Raw genomic sequence first — 19906 nt, 5'->3', positions numbered from 1 at the left:
CTACGTGAATTTCTAGGCAGCTTCTAGAATAAGTTACATGGTTGGCACAACATTGTGGGTCGAAGGGCCTGTAAATGTGCTGTAGATTTTCTATGTTCTAATATATTGGCATAGATTAAAGACCAAGAAAGCCAAGAATAGGAATAGAGTATTGTCAGGTTAAGCAGGCTGTGGTGGTCTGGCTATGGGGAGCTAAATGTCATTTTCCATGTTATTAAAGCACTAGTGTTCTCTCTGTGACCATATGGGTTTCCTCTGGGATCCTCCCACATCCCAAAGACTAACAGGCTAAGGTTAGTGAGTTGTGGGCATGTTGTGCTTAAGACACATTTCACTATGTTTAGATGCACACGAGACCAATAAAACTAATCTTTAATCTTTAGCTCTTTATCCAAGTTCACCCATGATGAAAAAACTAGGTGGGATTGATTGTAAGCAGGGAGGATGAAAAAGTGAGATAGACCAAGTTGAATGAGGGCAAGTACACAGCAGATGCAACATAATGTGAACTTGTGTGAAATTGTCCACTTTGAACACAAAACAGAAAATCATACTACTAAATCACGTTATCCTCTTGTAATCTTGGTGTCTGATGACCTTCACAGACTCAGTGGGCTAAATAATCTATTTTCATACTGTACAGGTATTAAACACAAAGAGTCAATGTATTATATACAGTACTGTTTATACACAGTTGTCAATATTTGTACTGTATCTGACCTGTGCTTCTAGTCTGCTGTCATTATATTTTAAAACCTAGAATCACCTGGTCCAGAACTTATGTACAGTTTTCTACACTGTGGTGAACCATAAGATGAGTATTGCATACAGTTCTGGTGGCCCCACTCTAGGAAGGATGTTGAGGCTTTGGAGAGGGTGCAGAAGAGGCTCACCAGGATGCTGCCTGGTTTAGAGGGCATGTGCTAACATGAGGGGCTGAACAAACTTGGGTTGTTTTCTTTGGAGCAGCAGAGACTGAGAGGAAATCTGATAAGATTATGAGCAGCATGGGCAGAGTAGACAGGGAATATCTTTTTTCCCTAGGGTAGAACTGTTTAATAGCAGAGGGCATGCACTGAAGGTGAGGAGGGGTAGATTCAAAGGAGATGTGAGGATTAAGTTTTTTTATTTGGAGATGATGCCCAGAATATACAGCCTGGTATGGTGGTAGAGGCAGATAGAGGCTTTTAAGAGACATTTAGATATACACATAAATATGAGGAACATGGAGGGATATGGCATTGTGTCGGTAGGAGGGATTTGTTTATTGTGGGTTTTGGATTTACTTTTTAGTTGGTTCAGCACAACATTATGGGCCGAAGGGCCTGTTCCTGTGCTGTAGAATATCTGCACATCACTACAATTACAAAGTTCTTCTGTCTGCCAGCATGCATATTTGCAGTAACTGTGGATCTAAGATGCCTCCCATGTGTTTACAAAAAACTGTGGACACATTTTTGCCTGCCATTAATGTAACTTGATACCTTGAAGAAATCCTGCAACCAGCAAACAAATACATCTTCCATGTTAACACTGGTAAAACTGCTGAAATTTGCAGCTGGCTCAGAGAAATTATTACAAATTACAAAAGGGGAGAAAAAACATACCTTGGCCATCAACAGAAACTTTACACAAAGATTTGTCAGCACTTTTTAGAAAGAGAAAATAAAATACCGTTTTATACAGAACAAACTCAAGTTTTTATTATTTATGATCATGGATCATGGTTAGAGAATTAATACAAAATATTACAATGTCAGCAACTGTTGCTTAAGGTTTAAAACTGTAGAAAGCATTTCAGTGCACTAAGTACATGGGGCACAATAAATTATATTTTGTCAAAAAATAGCTCTGGGCACCATACAAACTTCAAGCTTATAAACATTGTTATAATGCTTAACATCAACTGCAGCTTACCTTTCAACAGGTCAAAGGCTCCGTAATTATTAGTTGTAATATCAGTATGCAAATTCTTATGTTTCATATTTAATATTTTCCTGTTTAAGATACTGTAAAAGCCTTTTTCTCCTTAAATCTGCTGAGCACCTGTAGTTTTACATAGATGCATCCAGCTGTGTGAGGGTAATTAGAAACTTTTCCCCTCAAGCAGAGATACCTATATCCAGCAGAGATACAAGTTTAAGGTACAGGGAAAAAGATTCAAAGGAGACTTGAATTTTTTTTTCATCTAGAGGGTGGTTGAAATCTGGAATGCACTGCCCGAGGGGACAATGGTAAACAAGTACTCTCCAAGATTTATAAAGAATGTGGATTACCCCTTCAAATACCATGGCATAAAGGCCAAAGGGAGAAGGATGCAAAAAGGGATTAATACACATTGGTATATGATGACAGGCATAGACACAGTGGGCTGATGGGGCTGTTTCTGCCACTTTATGACTTTCTGAAGTGTTTTATCTCCTGGTACAGCTGCAACATTCAGTCTTTGCATCATTGCCTCTTTCATCATTACAAATGCCCCATTCTACTTTACTCCACACCTCCACAGACTATTTCTACTGTAACCAATTTGGTTATTACCTACTTGGAATTTTTGCTGAGCATCAACCATCTTCTAGAAATTGTACAACAATCCATGGATCAATCTTTCTCAATCATCAGTACCAGAAGCTTACCAATACTGTGGAAATATGAAGGCTTTTTTATTGAACACTAACCTCTGAATAAAATGCCAGAAGTGAACGATGATTACAAGATTGAATGAGGAAATGGAAAACATTTTTTAATAAAAGCATCTTGTGCCAGAATGCTCACTAACTTGATGGATTCATTCAACTGCCTGGAGAAAGGCGAATGTGCTATCTACCAACCCCAGATGATTATATGTGGGCAATTGGAAATAAGAGCATTGGATAAGTACATGATTGGAAATGTTTAGAAGGTTATGGACCAAACACTGGTAAATGGGCTAGCATGGAAGAAGCATCTTGGTTGGCATAGACTAGTTGGGCTGAATGGCATGTTAAGTGCTGTATGACAATGACTCAACATAAAGTACACACTTTTTACAAGAAATAACACAATTAGAAGTTAATTTTTAATGCAAAATGATCAATGTGGTCATAGTGTTGCTAGACTGTAGTGGTTATGATTACGCCAGAAGGTTAAAGGTAAAAATAACTAAAGAATGAAAAGTAGACACCTTGCTACTACATTATTTATGACAGCAGCAGTAGCATTTAACCATATGTCACAAATGCAGTATGTCAACTTGTACATCTACAGGACTTTTTAATTTTCTGATAATAGTGTTAATATTACTTCATATTACATATGTACTGAGGTTTGAACCTGGGTTCCTCCCAAAGGAATGTTGTTTTGTTCAGCTGTGCACATAAGTATGGTTGAATGATAATAAGCTTGAATATAAAATTCCAGAATTATTATTTTGCCCTCAGATTTCCTTCCTATAGTTTACAAGTGTAAATTTGTCACCACTGAGGGTGATTCTAAAAACTTTAAGTCAGACTGTTCTGATAGCAAAGCATTAAGCTGTGGTTCCATTTCTTTGAAATGGAAGAAAATTGTTGACTTTGTCTAAATATACTGGTTGAACTACTGTTTACAATCAGTTAAGTTCAACTGTCAAGCCACAGCACAATAATAATCACAATTAACAACCTCAGCAATTAGTAGTTCCTTGGAACATTATGTGGTTATGAAATGTGCCACAAAACTCCCCATCGTCCTCCCTGCCACATCAACTATATTTGGCCAGAAAACCCACAAACACACGCAGGACTGTATTTCCTTCATAATAGTGACATGGTATTTGGTTAAATTTCAAGAAATGCTGCAAGTAATGTTGCCTCTTAGCATACCTGGTCCACTAGTACAGCTATTTGTCCAGATTGCTATAGATCTGCAAACAGCTAAGCAGCTGTCAGTATCCCAATGCATTTCACATGTAAAGGTGCTTTCCACAGGGTACTGGACTGAGGCAGTACAAAACCAATAATGATAACTTAAGCAACACATACAAAATGCTGGTGGAACACAGCAGGCCAGGCAGCATCTATAGGGAGAAGCACTGTTGACGTTTCCGGCCGAGACCCTTCATGAGGACTTTTTTCCTTTCAGTTAGTCCTGACAAAGGGTCTCAACCCGAAACATAGACAGTGCTTCTCCTCATAGATGCTGCCTGGCCTGCAGTGTTCCACCAGCATTTTGTATGCGTTGCTTGAATTTCCAGCATCTGCAGATTTCCTCGTGAATGATAACATAATCTTCTGTGAGCATGGCTCCTTGGTCGAGTGTGTATCCTGGCCAGCTGAATGATACATTGGCAATGATGTGTTTCATTTATCAAGAGGCATTGTTAACAAGTTCACTACCTGGCATGCTAACAATAGAGAAGAAATTTGATTGCCCCTTTAAACTAAAACTTGATCCTCATTTTCTACGATTTGCTTGATTCTTCTCTGCTGCTTCTTCAGCTTTCTTCTTTCTCCATTGACAAATATCGGCAAAGTCGCATGTCCGACATTTCCAGGCCTCCTCGATGTCCACCCCCTTGGCCTCCCTCTGGCCCTTCCAGAAGGAGCAATAATATTTCAGCTCCTTTTTAACCCACTCCTCTTCAAAGCACACCACTTCTGTCCCAATTACAGATGCATCAGCTTGGTAACAGTATTCTATCTTTAGGACATCAATGGTGGGGATCTCGGCATACATCAGGTTCAAAAAAATTAAATCCAAGAGGTCACCAAATGTGTTTACAGACAATCCTATCATCTCAGCATATGCCATGACCTCTGAACTGAAGCTCCGCTCTGTTTGTAAGTGAAGATGGTGAATGATTGTGTCTTTGTTCAGCTGGCCTTTGATCAGAGCCTCAAAGAGAAGTTTGTATACACTGACCTGGTGATAAAAAGGATTTAGATTTACTACATCAAAGGTATCCTATCTGCATACCACAGAGACAACTCCTGCTTTTCATTCAGATCACATACTGAGGATTATTATTTAGTCATTGGTTTTGTGGCAAAGAAACATGAAATAAACAAAAAACATTATTTTGATTTAATCAAACAGTCGTCCAATCACTTGCCAAGACATTTTGGCAATCACTCTATGGGGCATGCAATTTATAAATAATGTAATTGTAGTAGGAAGTAAATACTCATTTAAATAGATTAAAATAAAACATAAGTTTATGTTTTAAACATAAAGTGTGAGAACTGTTGCATTGGCAAGTGCAACAGGTATTCTACAACAGACATTTGCCACTTACTATCAGCATGAAATTGGTTGATCAGCGTGACAAAATTGAAGCAACACTTGAAGCCTATAATCATTTTATTCCAGTGTTAGGATTTTGAAATAAAAGTTTTTTCTGCCCCCCCCCCCCCATTCATTTCTATGACTACAGGTTTTGAAAGCCTATACATTTAGAGCAAATAGCATTGGATAACATATTCTTATCGTTTTGGCAAACAACAAACAAACTGTTAGAGAAACTCAGCAAGACAGGCAGCATCTGTGGAGGGAAATGGACAGTCAACGTTTTCTTTCTGAAAGATGGAGTTCAGACAGTCAATATAAAGAAGCGAGGAGAAGGGGTGGAGCAAGAGCTTGCAAGTGCTAGGTGGATCCAGGTGAGAAGGGGTATTAAGCAGATGGTGGAGGGAAGAGTGGAAATAGTAACAGACGCTCTGAGGTGATAAGTGGAGACAGGAAGTGGTTGTAAATTATGGAATCTGATAGGAAAGGGAAGTGGAGCAAGAAAATAAATATTTTATTAAATCAAAAAGTTTTTGCAACCAAATAATAATCTGCAAACCTGTGTGTTCTTCTTTTGATTAAGATGATTTGAGTTTTCTCAGAATGATATGGTAGATTAACTAACTCTTGTGCAGGAAAGAAGTACAGTCGGCCCTCCTTATCCGCGGGGGATATGTTCCAGGACCCCTCGTGGATACCAAAGTTCGCGGATGCTCAAGTCCCTTATTCAACCTGTCTTAATTCAGTGGACCTTACGACCCAGTGGAACCCCAGACCTCATTTAACTTGTCTCAGTGCCATGGACATTAGGACCCGCCAGAGCTCTGAATGCGCAGTGTTTCTGTTCACGAAAATAATCACGATCACGACTGAAAATAAAGTGGAAATAATAAAGCAGAAATAATAAAGCGATCGGAAAGAGGTGAAATGCCATCAGTCATTGGAAAAGCATTAGGCTACAGTCGGTCAATGATCGGAACAATTTTAAAGGATAAAGTGAGAAAGGCTCTACCCTGATAAAGCTACAATTATTACTAAGCAACGCAGTTGTTTAATTTTTGGGATTTTGGGTGTTTGATCCTCCACATCAAGCTGGCATGGTGGAGAGCGCACTCGATAGCGGTCTGTCACTAGATCGAGTTCGGGAACTTCCTTAACCCGGCGCTGAAACATATGTTCTTAAGTGTTTTATATGCATAGAAAGGTAAAATATATACTATATACTAAGACAAACGTTTGACTAACAGACGCTAAATAATACCGGATGTACCTGTTCCGACTTACTTAGTAAGAGAACTTCCGATTTTTTTTTATCCCCGATGCACGATAACCCACACACATCCTCCCATATACTTTAAATCATCTCTAGATTACCTATAATACCTAATACAATGTAAATGCTATATAAAATGGTGGTTATACTGCATTGTTTAGGGAATAATGACAAGAAAAAAAAGTCTGTACATGCTCGAACAACAAGTGCTGGAAGAGCACTTCTGGGTTTTCGTGATTCGCGGTTGGCTGAATTCGCGCATGCGGAATCCGCGGATAAGGAGGGCCGACTGTATAAGATTTAATGGAATTGGGTACACCTAGTCTATAAATTGCCTCAGGTATCAACCATTCATATGTATTATACGCCCTACAAAGGATTAAATAAAAATTCTCCACAATACTTTGATTGATGAAGAATAATTTGTTTATGACTTACACATTCTCTTAATAAACCTAGAAATGTGGTGCAGGATGATTGCTTGCCACCTTTGAAAATATCATGTGAGAGGCACAAGATCATTTATAAATAAACAGTTAACAGGAAGTTCATTCTATTTGTTGACTGGGGAATATATCTAGATGTGATGGGAAATTAAGTCACTCTCAGTATTGGGAAATTTTTGAGAATATATTAGGAATCACCCAACACATTACCCATTGAAGGGTAAGCTAAAGACTGACATAAACATAAAAGAAAATTGTTTTTCTTTTTAAGATATTCTGAGGTTCCTCAGTTTAACATTTGAAAGATGATACTTCAGCAGTGAAATATATCATGTTACTGTACTGGATTTGCATGTTTAAGACCTAATTGATGGCTGGAAGCCAAACCCTTCCAACCCAAAGGAGATTGTACTGTTAAATAAGCCGTCTAGAAAGGTCTATGAAAATCCTACAGAATGCACTTTGGATTTACTCTGAAACAGAAAGGCTCCACGTTATTAAGCATAGGTTTGATTCTGCTATGAAGAAGAAGGAGAAAGCCCTTAACTCTGAGTGGAGTCATCGGGACGCTGTAGTGACAGCATTTTTTAGCAGGCTTTCTTGTTTTGTTTTACAAAGCCAAGTTGCTAGCTCGACGCTCAACCCAGCACGGATGCAAAGTGTGCAAGGGAGCCCACTGGATTCGAACTCGTGAGCCTTCACTCCGAAGTATGGCGCTGATGCCATTACGCCACCAGCCGGCTAAGCTGATTCTGCTACAGAAGAGTATAAAATCTAACTTATGATATGCATTTTACCCATGCAACTGAATGTGTCTGCCCAATGAAATCTGGGATGACCAAGCATCTTTGTTTGAATTATTAGGCCAATATCAAAATAATGGATGGCAATAATCTAATTAGAAGTTAGTGTGAAATTCCTACATTTCAAATGATTCTTGTCCTACTCACTCACTTGTAAGTGATGGCTCTTCCTTTGGGCTGCATGGGGTAATGTTGGTTGACCACGAGTTTTCAGTTCACGGAGTTCCAGTTCACCACTGGAATTATAGCACAACTCATCAATCACACCAACCAGGAAAATCCCCTCCACTTCTCCAAACACAGGCAACTCTCGGACACGCTCTCCTGTACAACACACAACCAAATTACTTTGAATTATAAGGTTATCTGCTAAAGATTTTGAGTCCAACATGACTTACTGCCCAAACCAACTGGCTTACAGCTAGAATTTGTCAATAATCAGAAGAGATTATAGGTGGAGCATTTTGCCCACAAACAGGCCACCCACATCCTGTTCAAAGATTGTTTTATTATTTTAGGGGAACAAAGAAGGTCCTCCATCTCTGGTGGTGTTCAGGACTTCCTTCATCATGTCAGTAGCTCCCTCTGGGTTTTCACTACTGTCAGTCATGCAAGTCCCAGGTGGAGTCTTACTCAGATGTAGAGGATTCTTCATTGTTGTTTCTGTAACAGTTTTGTTTTACCAGTCAGGGTGTTTAGCCCTGAATTGAACCCCCAAACTCTTAGTGGACCACACTCTTAGTCTGACTTCTACATTTGACCAATTTAGCATGCGTGATCTTACCAAGAGCCAAAGCATAAGGCCCTGGCTCCAGCCAACAAAGCTCTCTGTGTCATTGAAGCACGTACGCCTCCAGACCACAACAAGGTTGTAGTCCTCTAGGTGGCTGAAGGAACCAACCAGTAAAGCAATATTTAAAATGGAAATCAATTTTCATCCATAAGAAAAAAAGTGACAGCGAAAAAAAAGCTACAAACCAAACATCCAAGCTAAAGGTGCTTTGATAAGAAAAAAATGCATTTAGCAGTTTTTTTTTAATTTCAAGCTCTCTACCTTTTATGTAACAACCTACTGATATATTTGTACATACCTGTCTGCAAGAACTGGATCATTGAGAGAAAATTAAGAAGTTTAACACCCCAACTATCTTCTTGGCACTGTATATTGATTGGGACAATGTCCTGGATCTCCAATTCTAAAGCAAAACAGACAGAAATTATATATTTTTATAAGCACAATTCCTTCAATTTCATTCAGTATAGTGTAATGTGACACCTCTGTGAACTAGGCTGAGAAAAAGTAAATGGGCAGCTTTAAGCCTGTCATTAGATTTATGAAAAGGATTTACTTTAAGGTAGAATTACCATGCCCCATTTAACAATAAAGAGATGCCACATTTTAAGTTATTGTTGGGACTGTCAGTTTAATCACAGTCATCTCTCAACAGCAACCATGCATATTCCTCAGCAGCAGTTAATTTATTCAGACATAAATTGTACAGCTTTTGATATGGATTAAGCAATCTTAGGAAATATACCAGGCAGGGATCCTATAGGAAAATGGTTAGATTTAGCTGCACTATATTACACAATCAATTATCAAGCTAACGACAACTACACAAGCATGCAAAGCTTTAGCCCAGGGTTTCTTACACGGGGTTCCATGAGCGGTCACTAGGGGTTCTGCAAGAGAGAGTAATTTTAAAAAAAATAATTTATTGAACTTCACATGATGCTAGCCGTCACAGTGGACAGCATTCTCGTTGAGGTCTCTCAGCCCCGTATGGCAGTGTGCAGTCCGACTGTGTTTATTTGCTTGAGTCCATGGCAGGGAGGACGGTAGGCTGATGAGGAGCATGAAGTGCGTTTTCTGAGCAACAAATGGATTCACCCAACTTCAGATGTGACGTCAGCCTCTTCTTGCCAAAATACCTCCCCCAACTTATTCTTAAGGCTGATTTATAGTTCTGCATATGGGCTACACCGTAGCTTATGCCATCGGTGGGGTTTCTATGCCACTGTGTTGAGTTTCTTCATGAGAAACATGGACGAGGAAATGCATTTCAAAAATTTTCGCATGTCAGCAGGTAGATTTGATGGTTTGGTTCATCTATTTCGCATCTGTGTACTGACATGGCAGAGAAGAAGCAACCGGAAATGCGTAGGAGGAAATGCGATGCTACCAAGCCGACCAATCACAGTTGTTGCAGTTTGCATCGCCGCAATGCAAGAGTTACTTTTTCAGGGAGGTGCACATCACCCTACAGCTTCGGCGTAGATTCGATGCAGAAGTATAAATTGGCCTTTATGCATCACCAACTGACTTATGGGAATGAACAAACTCAACTGCTGTAGTAGAAAATTGGAGAGAAAGTTTCATTGTAGAATGAACTTTTACACGCCGCAATTCAGCTGCTGGTCTGCTGCTTTGCTGTTGTAAATGCTGCAAAGGTGGATTATGTAGGTTAGAAGTGAATTGTGTTAGGTTTTAGTATTTTTGCAATTTTCTCATTTAGTTATTTATTATGCCATACTATTTTAAATTTTATTAACCCCCCATGTTTTACAGACATGTCTGACAGTACAATCGTCCAAGTCCTTTCACTGCACTAGTGCAACAACGGACACAAAAAAAGTCCATCTTTACAAGGAAAGTGACTTATGGGTTTTACATAGACTGGGGATCCAAGCTGTCCTGTTACATTGTGCGCAGTCTGTAGCAAACAACTTACAGATGCAGCAATGGCTCCAGCAAAGACATTTAACTACAAATCACAGCCATACAGCACACAACAGAGCTGAATATTTTAAATGGCTATTGGAATCTCAAAACAGAGTGAAGTTTTTGTTAATAAAGTCATTGTCAGAAAAAGAGACTCAGGAAGCAGTTATTTAGTAACAGAACTTATTACCCTGAAAAGGAAATGTCACACAGTTGGTGAGAACCTAATAATGCCAGCATGTAAAATGATAGTAGCTAAAATGCTAGGACAAGATGAAGCACAAGAAATTTAAAAGGTTTCACTCTCAAACAGTATGATATGTCGATGTATTGACGGCACATCATTTAATGCTGAAGAGGTTTTGTGTGGTAAACTGAAAAACAACAGCTTCTCTATCAAGGTTGATGAATCAACAGATTTCACCAATAAGTGTGGTGTTGTAACAGTTTTAAGATTTGTAAATGATGGTGAAATTCAAGAAAACTTTTTCTGTTACACAGAACTGCCCAAATCAAGCAAAGGCCAAGATATATTTAATATTTCATCTTCATATCTCAAAACAAAAGGTCCATCTTGGAGGAATTATTGGCAATTGTGTTGCTTCTGATTATGGCTTTTAGTAACTTTACTATTCAAGATAGTCAATAAGTTTTCATGTTAAAATCGTGTTTTTGCAATCTATGTCGGGAGACTCAAACAGTAGAGCATATCCTTATTTCATGCAGGAAATTTACACAGGAAAGTCAACAAATGCTACAATAATTACACAAAACAGAACTGGTAGAGAACAGTGTTAAAGGTTTATTGGAATGTGGGGAGAGTGATCAGGGGAGGAAATAGTTGTTTTTTTTTCAGGGCGACGGGACTGGAAAGACAACTTTAGGCAGTCAAGTGAATGGACGATGAGGGACAGTAAATCCCGAAGATGGCAGTAATGCAACAGTGTGGATGCCAACTGCTGTAGAAACTCAAAGAGGAAGAAGAAGTGTTAAAATCAATTTACAACCTTTATTTGAATTAAATCTACCAATCCTACCTTTAGAAAAATTAAATCCCATTTTGGCTTAAGCCAGTTATTTAACAGAATTTATTATATTTTCCTTATGAGTTTTTTAAATTTATGAAAGGGAAAGAAAGATATTAATTTCAAGAAAGGTCAGCTAAGCTTAACTACTTTTTTTTTCGTCTAGAAAAGGTTGGATAAGAATTCATTCTCTACTCAAAAGAGCACTGACAATTTTTTTGGATTATTATATCTACAACTTACTGATCATGCTAATGTGCCGTGAGTAGTAGATATAATAATTTTTATGCAGGGTTCCCTGAGACCTGAAAATTATTTCAAGAATTCCTCCAGGGCTAGAAGTTTGAGGAAGGCTGTTTTAGCTCCTTAAGCCCAGTCCTCCATGTAAAAATATAATGCTGATCCAATTATACCCTCGACTCCATATTCTCATCTACCTGTGATAACTTTCATGCCCTTGCTTATCAAGTTTGGCTTTATATCCATCTTAAACTGTGATTCCTTGCTTTAGATTGCTCTACACAAAGAAAACGTCCTATCTACATCCATCGGGATCATAAATATTTCGTGTTCTTCTAAATCCCATTGTATGTGAACCACCTGCATCCAACTATTCCTTACAAGATAATTCATCCATTTCCAGTATTAGTCAAGTAAATCTTTTCTCAACTGCTCCAAGGGAATTAACACCCTTCCTTAAATAAGGGGACTGTTATTGTACACTCAAACTGAGGCTTCATTTAAGCATAATCCTGTTGCTTTTGTCTAATATACAACAGCTTGTTTACCAGTTCTTTGTTGTAACTAATTTTTCACAAAAAAACTAGTTAATTTTTGTGAATTATGCACTATGGCAACCAAACTCCACTACATCAGGAACTCTGCAATTTCCTACCATTTAGATACATTTCCTTATCCTTCCTGCTGAAATAGACAATCTTACATTTTCTAACATGATGCCAAATATTTGTCCATTGATCTAACCTACCTAACATCCATTTATACCTCACTACGGCAACTTCACAACTTACTTTCCATACCGTCATCTTGTCATCAGCAAATTTAACAACCACATCTTCAGTCCATTCATCAGTGTCATTTTTATAAACTAAAAACTGAGGACTCCACCGTCAGCCTTTCTGGCATACCACTCCTTATAGCTTTCACAAAAATACCTGTTTATGCCTGTTTTCTGATTATTTCAGTTTGTCTTCTTTTGCACATTGTCTGTCAGCCTTTGTGTGTAGTTTTTTTAAACTGATTGTTGTATTTCTTTGTTCTACTGTGAATGCCTACAAGAAAATGAATCATGGGGTATTACATGGCGACACATACGTATTTTGATAATAAATTTACTTTGCACTTTGAACAAAGTAGCCAAATATTATGTTACCCATACTAATAATGTTATTTCCTTTATCGAGCTTTTATTTTCTGCAATGATCATACATCAAACTTTTCTAAATTTAGAAAATGGAAATATGAAATTTGTAAATCTGCACTTTGAATTTTTATAAACGTCAAAAGTAATCAATTAGTTCAGTAATGCAAGTGAAAGCTTCCCTTTTAATTATTCAATTGTAGAGCAATACTTTGTTTCCCAACACCATTCCAATTGCTAAATTTATTTTACAACCCTTCTCCAGTAGAGGGTGCTCCTGAGTTGGCTGTTAGAAGTTGCACTGAAATTATTTTTATTTATTTATTGAGATATAGCACGAAGTAGGCCTTCGAGCCGCACCACTCAGCAACTGCTGATTTAACCCTAGCCTAATCATGGGATAATTTACAATGACCAATTAACCTAACAGCTGGTATGTCTATGGACAGTGGGAGAAAACCAGAGCACCTGGAGGAAACCCACACAATCATGAAGAGGAGCAGCAGTGGGAATTGAACCCAGGTTGCCCATACATTAAAAAGTTGTGCTAACTACTACACTACCATGCCGTCTGATTTCCCCCATGGAAATTACTATTTGATATTACTGGTAGTTGAGATCTGAAAAGCCCCACCTTTGTAATTGTGGTTTCACTTCTGCATTTTAGCTTATTTTATTGCAATACTAGGGCCTGTTCCCTGGAGTCTGATAGGGTACCTCTTGCCAGATGAATGCTGCTACCAGTTTTCACAACTGGATGCTCATCACGTAGTCGTTGAACGTGCGGCATTTCCATCCCATAGACCACCTGCTGTTCGCACCAAGCCTGTTGACTCAGATCTGTGACACTCAGGTACTTTCGATCAAACCGCTCCTGTGGGATCCTTTTGAAGCTGCTGCCTTCACACTGAGAATCACTTCCATTCCCTGACACAGCCAGCTGAATGGAAGATTGCTCATGTCCACTGTGGGGGAAAAAAAATAAAGACTTTTTTTGGCAAAACTTCTCAATGCAGAGCCTTGACAAAATTAAATTTAATAAGTTTACTTTAAAAGGAAATACAAGGTGTAGTCCACTTAAAAAATTAGATGTACGGTTAGTGGGAATGGATTTTATATTAAATTGATTACATTGAAAGAAAATGCCCTTCCATTTGTCACCATAAGACTAAATTCACCCATAAGAAATAATTTCACAAAGAGGGCAACTGGCAGTCATGATGCTAAGCGAACTTAAACACTCGAAGAGCAGAATGATGAGATATTGAGTCAGTTAAACAACAAATATGCCACTTGAACGCCAAATCTAAGCTGAATTGCTGGTTAGCAAAACACGCTGCAAGAATTGGCCAAGATAATGACTGTACATTTGCAGATACAATGACAGCATAACTATGGATTAGGCCCATGAACTGTTAAAATGCAGACGTCCATATGGATCTGTTAGTGTTTCCTACACACACACAAGAGACTGCACGCGCTGCGATCTGGAGCAAAAAAACATATTGCTGGAAGATGCTTCCTGACCTGCTGAGTTCTTTCAACAGTTTACTTTCTTCTTAAGTCAGTGATTTCTTTCTCCTGCACAGAGTGCAGTTTTTCCCAAAGCAATCAGCATAGAATTATTGCTGTGAAGACACACTATTCTTGCTGTAAAATTGTGTAGAATGGTGTATAACTTGAGTTTTAATTAAGTATTTAAGACTAATTATTGGTGTAGCACATCTCTGGCCCTGATAAGCTAATTTTATGTGCAGATTAGGAGTGGGGAGATAGAGTCCAATTTTAAAATAATACTTTTTAGAGCTTATGATATTTCAAATTTCAGTTTAATCCAGATTTATACCCCAATCTTTACCTGCCCTCATTTTTTTATTTGGTGGGTCTGGGAATTTTTCAGGGAGTACTGTAGGTTATTTCAGGTCATGCCAGACAGCAATTCACAATGAAAAAGAGGAAATTCACAATACGATGCCCACAGTTTGGGTTACTGAATTGTGGGCATGTGATGTTGGTGCCAGAAGTGTAGTGACATTTGTGGGCACAATTCTCGCTAATTTGATGTAAACAACATACTTCACAGTAGGTTTTGATGTTTCAATGTACATGGGACAAATAAACCTCTCTTTTGCCCTTTACACTGCTGGCATTTAGGGAAATAATGAAGGTCCTCCATTTCTGGCGGTGTTCATAGCTTCCTTCATCGTGTCAGTAACTTCAAATAAAGCTAATATTTAATTTTTAAACTACTTCTTTGTCAGCAGGTTTTCTCAAATTCAGTAGTAAGCACTGCTTTTCAATCTTGCTCTGGAACACCTAGGTTAGTAAATCAGTTAAATTCAATACTTGAAGTAACCTGCAGGAAGCTTTGTCTGTTCCATGGCCAGTCTGGTTAGACTCGCTACACTTGCTGGAAGTGTAATTGTCTCCTTCACTTTGCTGAGTCCCTTCTGCAATTCAGAAATTTGACAACATATTAAATATACTTCAGAAGACACCACAAGTTCAAAGTACACTTATTGTCAAAGTATGTATACATTCAGGTCAGGTTATTCATATGAGTGCTACTGGTACCATGTAACCCAGTACTACCTGTCGCATGGTTGGCGACTAAACCGGCTCCCCCACCAGGCTTGCCTGGTGAGGAGGGAGACTAGACACCCTGCAGGATGAAAAACAAGACCCGTCAAAGGGCATATGAACCCTCTCATAGGGTCAACAGTCATCTAGCAAACACATGCCGTGAAGCACAGATGAAAGGGCATCCCTTGCATCGAAGCTTGGGCTGGCCATTCACTGCAAAAGAACTTCCCCCAGCCGTCTTGGACCGCACCATGCCGTTGGATCTGGGAAGGGATGTCGAGAGGATGGATCTGGACCTGTGCAACCCCCCACTCACCTAAAATCATTCATGCACACGTTGTTCCTTTTTAAGGAGTGAGGTATTCTAAACCCCACTAACTGACTGAAAGGAACCATCATCATCCTATGGGATGGAGAGGGAGAGAGGGAGAGAGGGAGAGAGGGAGAGAGGGAGAGAGGGAGAGAGGGAGAGAGGGAGAGAGGGAGAGAGGGAGAGAGGGAGAGAGGGAGAGAGGGAGAGAGGGAGAGAGGGAGAGAGGGAGAGAGGGAGAGAGGGAGAGAGGGAGAGAGGGAGAGAGGGAGAGAGGGAGAGAGGGAGAGAGGGAGAGAGGGAGAGAGGGAGAGAGGGAGAGAGGGAGAGAGGGAGAGAGGGAGAGAGGGAGAGAGGGAGAGAGGGAGAGAGGGAGAGAGGGAGAGAGGGAGAGAGGGAGAGAGGGAGAGAGGGAGAGAGGGAGAGAGGGAGAGAGGGAGAGAGGGAGAGAGGGAGAGAGGGAGAGAGGGAGAGAGGGAGAGAGGGAGAGAGGGAGAGAGGGAGAGAGGGAGAGAGGGAGAGAGGGAGAGAGGGAGAGAGGGAGAGAGGGAGAGAGGGAGAGAGGGAGAGAGGGAGAGAGGGAGAGAGGGAGAGAGGGAGAGAGGGAGAGAGGGAGAGAGGGAGAGAGGGAGAGAGGGAGAGAGGGAGAGAGGGAGAGAGGGAGAGAGGGAGAGAGGGAGAGAGGGAGAGAGGGAGAGATACATTATACAACCTTGAGATTAGTCTCTTCACATCCAGCCACAAAACAAAGAAACCCCAAAAGAACCCACCTTTTAAAAAAAAGACCGGCAAACATCCAATGTGCGGAAAGAAAGAAAAACAAATCATGCTAAAAGTAAAAGTAGCATTCAGAACTGAAGTTTTACAAAGACACAAAGCCAGGCATCACTGCAGCTGGAGCAGGCCACAGCCGCAGTTCAGAGCAGAGCTAAGTAAACACTGTGAGACCACAGATGTGAAACCAGGCATTAGTGCAGCCAGGGCAAGCCACACGCTCACATCTCTCCTCACATTTTCAAATTAAAACGTCAGTTATTGCAAAGTGCAAAACCTTACATTTCCAGCACCATTAAATATGTTTTTTTGACTTGTTGCACTTAATGCAGGCCTCTGCTTCATTCATTGGCAATTACCAAAGTACAGTCAACTTTCCTGAAGGAAACCAAGTCTATTATTGCCTATTAGAGGTATCATAATAGACAAAAGCAACAATAGTGAATTGTTTGTTACTATAATACAAACACCTTGAAAGCATTCTGCTGCTGCCAATTAACCAACATTTACCATTGGAACAACATCACTGCAACAAGCTGTCAGGTCATTCACCTCAATGTTATTTGTGGGATCTTGCTGTACAATTGCAGCACAGTTAGTAGAGTTGCATTCAAAGCTGATTTCCGGACTAAATGGCCACTGTAAACTGCCCCTACAGTAAGTGAGTAGTAAAACTGATCAGAATGAGAGAACTAAATACAGGGAAAATTAGCAGGAAAGCAGGGTTGATAGCTTGATGGACAGAATGGCTTTTTTCTCTGTTGTAACGAAATACAAAGTACGCTGGCTGCAGCATTTCCCGACTTCCCTGCATTGACATTTCAGAATTGTAGGGCTTCATTGGGGCAAACATGTTTATGACCTCAATGTGCTATATGAATAAAAGTTAATTATATCATTTTCTTTCCTTGCATGATACAGCCCAATCCCAACTCTGGGCAGTCTAGCCACCTCAAGGTACAGCAATTTACAGAATACTCAGTTATGGAGGAATACATGGACCATGGTAGATGTTTTGCTGGTCTCAACTGTAACAGTGCTACACACCTTGCATTAGAAAATGGATAAGAAATCAATAGAGTGAAAGTACATACAAATGATTATTGCTTGGGACATGATTATCTTGGGTTATAATATCCTCTTACAACCTGCCCAGATTTTGCATGAAGGTTTCAATAAAGGAAATATACTGAATAACAGATGCCTGTTATAACATCATGCATTAAAGCCAATGAAAACATTTAGAATAGAGAAACTGGTAAAAAAAAAAATCATTTGCAGATTCAATAAAATTTAGTACATCACAGGTTTTGACAAACATTGGAGAAGATATCTAGAGCAAGATCTGATTTCAGTAAATGATCAAATCATGAACTACTGATTTTCACAGATTTTTTGTTGCATAATTAGAAAAGGCAGAGAACCTAATTTCTAAGAAAAAAAATAATGATGAGATACAGTGCAAAGTGCCAGAACCAACCACAAGCAAAAATATATTACTTCAAATGCAGCTTTTATATTTTTTAACCAATAAAGGTTAGTAATGACCGCAGAACTGGAAGCACTGCTCAGCAAATTGACAATGCTCCTGGGGACAAAATGTTGCTAACAAGAATATGAAAAACAACAACAGGAGCAGGTCAATCAGCCCTTCTAACCTGCTCTGTCATTCTTATTATGCATGATACAATTTTGGCTGCAGCACCTCTTTTCTGTTCTTGACCAACACTGCTTGTCTACCTTGTACTGTAAAAATCTGTCAGTTTCCACCCTGGCTATGTTCAATGACTTTCCAGAACTCCCTTGGATAGAGAAGTCCAAAAATGTGTAATAATGGAATTGGGAAGAGGATTTATGAAAAGGAAAACCTTTTTAACCTGTATGTAGCATTCAACAGGTTGTCACACACAAGTTTATTACACAAAATTAAGAGTATAATCAGACTGTGCTTAACATCATTTTACAAATTGAGGATTGGTTAATAGACAGAAAACAATACTGATAAACAGGTTAGTGATAAACAGGTCATTTGAAAATAAAGAGATTGGGTTGGCTGCTTGTCTGTAGGGTTGTTCGCTAATCCTGGAAGTGCGCCCTAACCTTCAGGCTCACTGAACAACACTACAGATTAAACAGGTCATTTTTGCATTGGAAGGCTCCAGATATTCCTAAGTTTAATTCAATTCAATTGATAGTACCCTGTGTAATGGTAGCAAGGAGGGTTGTGTGGATGATAGAGAGAGGAGTTTCTGACAAAAAATGAGAGTAGATGCAAACTAAATTGACAAACAGGATCAGTGTAAATGGGCAGAGGTTGGTTGTGGATGGGGTGAGCTGGAGAACTGAATGAAAACATTAGCTACTCAAGACTAATTGAAGGAAGAATTCCCACAGAGGGTAGGGAACCTTTGAATTCCTTTCCCTGAGAGGACATTGTAGTAACTGCTGTATCTTTTTTAAACCGAATGTAGTTAATATCTGGCAAATCCCACTTTACAGACTTCAGCACCCAGCAGTTTCAATTAACCAGTCTTTCCACTTTGTATCAAACCTGGCCTTTTCTCATAACAGTACACCATCTTGTTACATTAACGCTATTTTCCCCTCCACAGATGCTATACAACCAGTTCCCTACACCTCCAGCAAGAAAGCATTTGCCTTACCATGTTACAGCTATCATTCCTACTGTTCCCTTTGATAGAAGTGTTACTTGTTTTAAATGGCTGTTGGTATTTAAAGAGACTTCGATACTCGTTCTTTTTTCGCACGTTTGTGTTTGATGCTTTCTAGGACGGTGTTTTGTTTCGTGGCTGCCTACGGGAGGACGAATCTCAGAGGTGTACTCTATATACAAACTTACATAATAAATATACTTTGTATCTGTGTACATGAATCAAAGTATAGTGTGCAATTAGAAAGGAAAACAGCACGCTGACCTAGGCTGTAAAATGATTTAAGCGCTAGAATGAAGATATCCGACTTCAATTACATAGGGTTTTTTGTAAAACTGCGCTTGCATTATGTATTCCGATGGGCAGCACTCTCCTTTTCGTCCTCCCAATAACTGACTAGAAACCTCCGCCTTGGAATATCTTCAGAGACATCCCACATTTTGAGAGGAAAGCAAGCGGCTTGGCGGAGAGAGCATCACCGGGTAAAGTGCGATTTACCGGGCTCACCGCTGAACTCGAGCTCTGCCGCCAACAACTCCTCGTCGCTCATCTCCGGCAGCACCGCCGGTCCATCCCCATCAATGTTCCGTCCGCCGGCTTCCGGCTCCATCCGTTCCGCGTCCAAGTCCACCACTAAGAGAGCCACCCGTTTTTTATGTATGCATAGGAATAT

The 19906-nt window shown here is 39.6% G+C and overlaps 1 protein-coding gene across 2 annotated transcripts; it reads right to left on the bottom strand.

The window, feature by feature from the left end:
• Nucleotides 1–1683: 1683 nt before the first annotated feature.
• exo5 (exonuclease 5) lies at nucleotides 1684–19875 on the bottom strand. 2 transcript variants are annotated; one of them, XM_059973428.1, is made up of 6 exons: nucleotides 19741–19875; nucleotides 15251–15344; nucleotides 13612–13859; nucleotides 8858–8962; nucleotides 7918–8090; nucleotides 1684–4881 (listed from the first exon to the last, which is right to left on the bottom strand). In XM_059973428.1, the coding sequence occupies exons 1-6, from the start codon at nucleotides 19841–19843 to the stop codon at nucleotides 4414–4416; spliced, it is 1191 nt and encodes a 396-aa protein (XP_059829411.1). In that variant the 5' UTR covers nucleotides 19844–19875; the 3' UTR covers nucleotides 1684–4413. The 2 variants fall into 2 exon arrangements, with proteins under 2 accessions (XP_059829411.1, XP_059829410.1); XM_059973427.1 differs by having other exon boundaries at nucleotides 19732–19863.
• Nucleotides 19876–19906: the final 31 nt, after the last annotated feature.

This window comes from Hypanus sabinus, chromosome 6 (genome assembly GCF_030144855.1).
Source record: "Hypanus sabinus isolate sHypSab1 chromosome 6, sHypSab1.hap1, whole genome shotgun sequence".
In the NCBI taxonomy this organism is placed as follows: Eukaryota; Metazoa; Chordata; class Chondrichthyes; order Myliobatiformes; family Dasyatidae; genus Hypanus; species Hypanus sabinus.
Note: the sequence above shows the minus strand (reverse complement) of the source record. Positions and strands in the feature narration are given on the sequence as shown.